Genomic DNA, 8,220 nt, shown 5'->3' on the forward strand with positions numbered 1-8,220 from the left:
CTGTGTGACAACACTTGTGAACCATATATTTTTTGAAAGCAGGCACAGGGAACTGCCCAGATGCCAGGGAAGAAAAAGGTGATGGTTAAATGAGAAAAAACATTTATTTGATACCTATTTTCCACATTTGCTTGATAATGTTTTCTGAATTGATGCAGTCTCTATCGTGGTCAAGTCTTTTGTGTTCTTTCCTAGAACAGAATATGTCTAAATATCACTATGCTTGGGAAGCATGAAATTCCCATGAGTCTTTTTTCATTCCAGGTTAGTACACAATTTCAGAGGGTGAAAGAAATGCACTTAAAATAAAAGGCAATTTATAGCTTCCAGTGAAGAACTGTATGTTTTGACATAGACACATGTTTAATCTATAGAAATTTATAGCAGGCTGCAATGATTTTTATTTTCCTCTATGACTTTTTTTTGAGACTGTATATAACTTAAAATAAAACAGTCTGAATAACAGTTTAAAGTATGAAGTAGACATTTTAAATGGATTTTATTTTTATTATATGTTCATGTATTTTAGTAACCTGTTTTTAAACCAGAAGGAATTGAGACAAAGAAAAATGAAGCCCTTCCAACATGAAATCTACTCTTGCAATGTTAATTGATTTATTTTTAGATATTTCATTTGAAAAATTGGAAATAATGAAGGTTCTCGTTGTGAGGAGGTATCTAGGATTGTTCAGGTACTACAATTCTTTTGTTCACATTCTCGTACTCTTGTGGTCACTGAGTATTACTGTTTTTTCAAGTCATCAAGCACATCCTGCTTTGTGATTTTGAACCATTGATCAGGGATTTTACCTCTACCTATACATTTTTTCTCATATTTTTCTTTTAGGTTTGATCTGAAGTGACAGACAGACCATTTCCAGTAGGGCTGGGTAGATGAGTCTGGGGTGATGCTCCATGTGGCATAGTCCCCTCCTGCCTGTCGATAGTTCTTCTATGGGAATGTGCTGTCATCCAGCAAACAAAATGAAAGATCACTTGCTACCAAACTAGTACAGTATTCATTGGTCAACTCTTCTGTTCCATGATATTGCCACCCATCGATAGCCTTAGGACGGTGAAAGGGAACACTGTGGTCTCCATCATGTGTGGGGATTGTGTTTGTACAAATTGCTCCGCAGAAGGGACACTGTTTCCAGCATCCACAGAGATGTTCAGAGACCATTTTCTGGATTTCAGGAACAATTTCTTCTACAGGCATACTCAAACACTTCTGTTCTACTGTCTTCATTGCTGGATCCACAGCTTCAGTGACGGCTTCTTTGAGAAACTCAATATCTTTTATCTCCTGGTGTTCAATGCTTATCAAATCTTTTCGTGGAAAGATCAAGTTACTTCCCAGGTGATCACAGAACAAATTAAACCACCCAGACACAGTGTTGCTTTTATCTTTAGCTATTTCTGTAGATTCATGGGATGGGATTTTTTTTTTTTTTTAAAGATTTTATTGGGGAAGGGGAACAGGACTTTATTGGGGAACAGTGTGCACTTCCAGGACTTTTTCTCCAAGTCAAGTTGTTGTCCTTTCGATCTTAGTTGTGGAGGGTTCTGTTCAGCTTCAAGTTGTTGCTCTTTCAGTCTTAGTTGTGGAGGGTGCAGCTCAGCTCCAGGTCCAGTTGCCGTTTATATAGTTGCAGGGGGCACAGCCCACCATCGCTTGCGGGAGTTGAACCAGCAGCCTTGTGGTTGAGAGGATGCATTCCAACCAACTGAGCCATTCGGGAACTCAGCGGCAGCTCAGCTCAAGGTGCCGTGTTCAATCTTAGTTGCAGGGGGCAGAGCCCACCATCCCTTGCGGGACTCGAGGAATTGAACTGGCAACCTTGTGGTTGACAGCCCACTGGCCCATGTGGGAATCGAACCGGCAGCCTTCGGAGTTAGGAGCACGGAGCTGTAACCACCTGAGCCACCGGGCCGGCCTGAGGGGATGGGATTCTTGATGTCACCTAAACGTATTTTTTAAAAAGTCTTCATTGTTTCACTGCCTTTGTATGAACAACACCTTTCAATATGGTTTTGAATATAATTCCTAAAAAATGATTCTGTATTATGAAGGTGCTCCCAGTAATCATTGAAATTTTCTTTTTCTGCCAGAGAGATAAGAATGTGTTTCTTCAGATTAGTTCTGTTTCCACTGAATGCAGGGAGGATAGATCGCATGACTCCAGCAATTTGAGGGGCCATTATTTCCCATATAGTGGTATAGACAGCAGGAGTGAGTTTATCAAATGTTTTGATTGAGGTTGCTTCTTGACAAGAGTTCTTAAAACTCATGAAAAAAACCATCTTTCTTCCTTTCCAGAATTTATAGGATCATTTACTCTTTTGAATGCCCTGTGCATCTCCTTAAAATTCTCTGCTGCTCTTCAGAATAAACACAAAGATAAGTCAATTTTATATTTACTTGTAAATGTGTATCTTTCCTCAGTGAGGAATGATTTTACCTCCTCTTCTATTATTCTTAGGATTTCATGGAAATAACTTGGATTGTAATCATGTTGTTGCCTTTCAATATTTTTAATAGTTTCAGTAAATCGTGAAATAATGTGCTCAGTGGTTTGTCAATGGACTCTTTATCATGTTCTTCTAATTGCCTGGTAATGACGAAATATTTCTTGCTCACCTTGACATGTTCATCATAATTGATTTGAAATGTTTTTCCAGAATTTTTCTTCAATAGGTTCACCATGTCTCTCTCCTTTTTAAAATATTCCAACATCCTGTCTTCAGCATCCACATCAATGTTAGGCTCTGTGACTGGAGGAAGAGTTGAGGACACAGCATAGACCCATCTTTTCCAAACTTGATTGAATTTCTTACATAACTCTTCATCACTCAATTTCTTGTCCTTTATAGTTAAAGCCAATTTTCGGCCTTTCTCCAATAATTCCTTTTCATAACGTGATTTTTCATTATCCATTCTTTCCTGATTCTTTTTATAATAATAACCCCCTCAACCTTTCTTCGGCTGTCTAAAATAAGTGCCTCTTTAAGGATCATTAGCTTATTTTCAAAATTTGCTTTCCACTGAATCAGTATTTCTCTCTCTGGATTTTCATTAAAATATTTTTCAAGCTCTTGCTTGATGGCTTCATATTTTTCTGCAACTGGAGCCTCAAGTGTGCTTGTACTGAGTGTCTAGATTTTTCCATTGTGAATCTGGTTAATCAGCTGGTTCTGCAAGCCTAGCACGTGACTCCTCAGCTCCCAGGTCCAGCTGTTACACATGGTTTCCAAATTGCTTATGGCCATGACCTCGCGGGTGTTCCTAAAACTGAAAATAAAGTTCTCATTCACCAGGGCTCTCCATAAATCTTGAACTCGTGATTTTACTTCTGATATCTTCATGATGCTCCCCCTGGATTCCTGTTTGGCAGTCATAAGAATTCTAGTTTTCAGTTCCTGGACGTTGTGGCTGTAGCGAGGATTGGGAGGGGCCATTGGGGGATTGCCATCCCAGAGGTGAGCAAAGTAGTAGACATGAGTATTGACATCAAACTTAATGACATCACTAAAGCGGGTTACATCTGAGCACTGTTCTTGCTCAGCCGCTATTGCTGCCATTTCATCCAGTCTCTGCTCTAAGCGCCTTCGTCCTTCCATAGTTTGGTCTTTAGCTGTAACTTCCCCCACATTCTGATGGACAAAGAGGCAACTTGGGGAAATTTTTACTTGTTTCATCCTCAAAAAGGCTTGGACAACAATTTGGAGAATATCTTGCATTTCTGATGGATTTTCTCCAAAAATATTGATCAGAGTCAAGTTTCCAAGTCCAATGACAAAGGTTGCCAATTCATTGTCACGGTTCTTGGATTTGTTGCTCAGTTCTGGGGCCCGAAGACCTTCTGTATCCACAATTAGCACAAAATCAAAGCCAAGTTCCTTTGAGAATGTCTTCTCCACCTTCAGGAATTGTATGCAGGCCCCCAGATACACGTCCGAGCACTGACAGTGAACTGCAGCCCAAACATTGCATTCAACAGAGTGGACTTCCCTGTGTTCTGCAGGCCAAGAACAGAGAGAACAAACACCCGTTTGTCTCCCAGTTTCTCAGAGATCTTGTCCAAAACAGCTGCCACCCACTTCAGGGGCACATAAGATGTATCTCCATCCATCAGCTCAATGGGCACACCAGATATCATCAGATCAGCAGCAATCTGGGGAAGGGAGAGAAAAACGGTATCTTTTGTGGAAGAAGCTTCTTCCAGAACTTCATAGATCTGCCCAACTTCTCTGAGAAGTTGCTGAATTCCCAAGGTACAGTCACTAATCTGTATGGAGATAGATTCTATCCTATTTTGCCAACGTTTCAGGTTGTTGATATTTGGTGCATTTTGCTTTTCTGTTTGTATCAGTAAATACACAGACTTTTTCTCTTCATTCAGTTTTTCCAAGTGTCCTGCAGTCAGGTTGTCCAAAAACATACTCAGCCCTTGCAAAAAGTAGAGTGTGGTGTGAGTTTCTGAATGTGTTTGGAGAATTTCAAGGACACAGCGCATTAAATCATTGAGAGGAAAAGCTCTGGTCAACTGTTGGCACCGTATTCTCTCTTTTACTTTCTCAGTTTCTCATTTGTGTTGTTCATTGCTCTGATTCCCCTTTTCTCTGAGGTGATAGAGTTCTTTGTCCTTTTTATACCAAAGGTGCCACAGTTGTCCCTGAAGGGGTAGTAAGTTTTCCTTCACCTGAGATATCTTCTTTTCTTTCAGTAGGGCCATTAGGATCTCTGCCTTTTCTTTGGCTTCCCTGCAATCTCTCTGGTCTTCATCAATAAGGAATCCTTGCTTGCGAGCAATCGGGGAACAGTCCTCCATGCTCAGAGCAGTGTCCGAGAGCTCTAGCAAACGTCTGATTGTAGTCGCGAGCTCCTCTGTTAATTCCGCCTCATTTCTGTTCCTGATCCCAATGATCGCTTTCTGGTTAGAATTATTGGCCATGGTTTATCCTTTGTTATCAAGCAAACAGATCAGAGGTCTTGGTGACTGACTCAGATCACGGACAATTTTCCGGTTCTCTTTATTGTCATCTGAAGTTGACATGAGGACAACAATGAGAGAAGAGACCTCCTGCAGGAAGGTGAGTTGCTTCTCATTTTCCTCTGCTTCTCCATGAAGACTGTGAAGGTCAAACAGTTGTCAAATCTGTCCTCATCTTCCTCCCCCGGGACAGTACCAACAGATTTCACCATGCCCCCCATCAGGAGACAGTCTTTGCTGCTCCCTCTGCAGTGTCGGTGAAAAAAGATATCATGTTTACGTTTACTGAGGAGACAGTTCATGATCTGAGATTTGGAAGCAGAGAAACCATTTCCAACTCTAATAAAGGACACAATGGGGGTAGAGACACGACACATCTGTTTATTCTTGTAATTGTTCTTCTCCTCTTTCGGTGATTCCCTGGCTTCCTGCCAGCTCCTTCTAATTTGACGGAGAGACCAGAGAGAGAATTCAATATCAGAACTACAGGGATTTGGTATGAGAAAGGGGAGGGCAAACTGACAAATGGCAAGTTTGCCCAGAATATATTGTCTGGCAAAATCATCTGCACAGTGAAGAATCGCCATCTGAATATCCATAGGATGAATATGGGGCCTACGATTAGTGGCTGAAGGATTAGCAGGAGCCTCTGTGTCTTCAAACAAGTCTTCATATGGATCAAAAGCCTCATTTTCTTGATTCAAGGCACTTGGATAGACTTCATTCTGTGTGTTTCTGTCATCTCTGAAGACCAGGTATCTCAGCCCATAATCCAGCATCAGTAGTTTCTGCAGGAAATAGAAGGGAAGCTCCCGTTCAGAGCTGGGCTGGTTGTTGTACACAGAAGCCTTGTAGATCAGATGGAAGTCAGCTCTGCTAATCCTTTTCGGATAGGAACGTTCCAGGCCTAAACGCTGGAGTAACTCTTGGAAGGCTCCATCTTCTATGACTTCCCATTTGCTATTTTCATCATCATGCGGTTCATGGGGCTGTTTGTTTTCATGGAAGATGCTTTGCAAATTTTTTCTCACCTCCTCCATTTGCAGTGAAGAGATGGTGGCTTCATAATTCCCGTCAATGAGCAATCTCAAGTCTTCCTCTAGGTCTTTCCAATTATGATTGTCTTCAAATTTGGTGAGGACGTGTACAACTTCTTTAGACAAAGATTGGCCCATGTGTTGTCTTATTAATGCCAAGCGTTGTGTTTTCTCCTCTGGAGACACAGCTGTGACTCCTGCAGTAGCTGTAAGACCTATGAGTATCAGGAATGCCTGAGCTCTGTAGGTGCAAATATTTTTGAGCTCCTGGTATTTCCTTGGGCTGTTCGCATTTCATTCAGTAGGAAGTCTATCTCATCACAGCCCAGGAGATACTGAAAAGCATGGTTTACCACATGATACCCTGCACCAGCTGCAATGTTAAGTAGCAAGAGCTGTGTGTCTGGCTGCTCTGTTTCTTGGAGGTAATTCAAGAAGCAGCCAAGAGACAAGCTCATCTCATAAGTGGCCTTTCTTTGAGCTTCCTCCACTGTTTCTGCAGACTCAGATTCGGCCTTCACTTCCATGAGGTCATTTAAGATTTAAATTAATTCAGAAAACTCAGAGACATTGATGTGCTCTCGCTCTGACTCTGGCTGGAAGATCCACTGCATGATGGAATGAGCCTGAGGAAAGTTTGTCACTCTGTAGATTTGCGGATCCAAAAGGCTGCGTAACTGAGATTTAATAAATTTGATTTTGTAAATGGAAGACTTTTTGCAAAAGTTAACAGTTTTTAATCAGAAAAGTCTGCAGACCCTCATCTGTGAGGCATATGTTAACCCAAGTGTCATAACTTTTAATTTTTTGACTCAACATTGCATGAAATTTATCAGCCTTTTAAGCTGCTCTTCTGGATCAGATACCTCCCAGGATTTCACATCCTCTAGGAAAACCCTAGCCTCTTTCCCAACACTCAATAATTCTTCTCCATGTTGGATCTGGGCAGAGAGGCCAGTTAGAGTACTCTAGCTATTTTTCAGCAAGTTAGCTACCTGAAGAGGGTCTTTAAAATTCCTTTTGTGACTGGAGAGGGTGGTGTCCCAATGGGCACCAGCTGAAGTCCCAGGTCAATGACACACCAGATTTGATTACTGGCAACTAGGCCAGCTTTCCACTGGGAAAAGTTGTTTGCTTCTGGTGGGCCCCCTGTGTGGGCCACAGATAGTTGGACTTTGATTTGAAGATTTTGGCAGGTTGTGATTTGGGAGGATGCGTTTGAATGAGAGTCTGACACAGTCACACCTGCAGCAATTTTCACTCCAAAGCCAGTGTAGCTGCTCCTTATATAACTATTTACAGATTCTGCTGTGTGTGTTGTGTGTGTGTGTGTGTGTGACATCTTTGTGGATGTTTTGAACATCGACTGCCTTTTTAGTTGCCATGGTGAGTTGCAACTTAAGAAACTGGCTTTTGCCCTTCCTGTTACATAGAATCAGTTGCATGGATAGCAATATGGTGAGGAATGCCATTTGAAAATATGCATGAGTTTGACAGTTTGATGTTTATTTTTATTTATTTATTATTTGTTTTTAAATTTTATTGGGAAACAGCCATGGTCATTGGTTATATATTGCTTTCATGCTACAATGGCATAGTTGACTCTTTAAGGAGGGTGCATCTCCCAGTGACCCATGCGGGGATCGAACCAGCAATGTTGGTGTTATCAGCACCATGCTCTAACCAACTGAGCTTACTGGTCACCCCACCCCCTGATGTTTATTTTAATAACAGAGTGGTACTCTGTTATCACTCCTCAGTTAGTTTCTGTCAAACCTGTGTTGAATGGTTTTCTTCCTGTCTCTCTGTCACTCCTTCTTAGGCCCTCTCATGATACGTATTTACTTTTCTATCCTTTAAAATGCACTTCTAGATGTCAGCATCATGGTGGCAGATCTTCTTCCTTTTTGTCCCCATTTTAAAACAACTAATCAGACACATATCCAGAAACAAAAGTGCCTCTGTGGGAATTGTGGAATCTAGCACCATGTGCCAAGGGATGTGAAAGGAGTCTCACCCACCCATCTAGTAATAGGTAGAAGAGCTCAGTGTGGGCTGTGGAAGCAGCAGAGCCAGAAAACCAGCCCCAACCATCTTGCAGTAGTTGGAACAAAAAAACTGTAGAGTGCTGACCTGGGCAGATACCCACAGATGCAAGAAAATTTTCATCAGTCCAGTCTTCCCAAGAG

General features: G+C 41.5%; 1 protein-coding gene across 1 annotated transcript; it reads right to left on the reverse strand.

Moving 5' to 3' along the window:
• Positions 1-721: 721 nt before the first annotated feature.
• On the reverse strand, positions 722-7,373 carry LOC141572493 (interferon-induced very large GTPase 1-like). The gene is given in 11 exon segments (XM_074337185.1): positions 722-1,437; positions 1,938-2,321; positions 2,324-2,581; positions 2,584-2,961; positions 2,964-3,947; positions 3,950-5,134; positions 5,137-6,309; positions 6,312-6,768; positions 6,770-6,849; positions 6,852-7,079; positions 7,082-7,373. Coding segments are annotated over 11 exon segments (6,114 nt in total). The 3' UTR covers positions 722-742.
• Positions 7,374-8,220: the final 847 nt, after the last annotated feature.

This window comes from Rhinolophus sinicus, linkage group LG06, assembly GCF_036562045.2.
Source record: "Rhinolophus sinicus isolate RSC01 linkage group LG06, ASM3656204v1, whole genome shotgun sequence".
NCBI classification, from domain to species: Eukaryota; Metazoa; Chordata; class Mammalia; order Chiroptera; family Rhinolophidae; genus Rhinolophus; species Rhinolophus sinicus.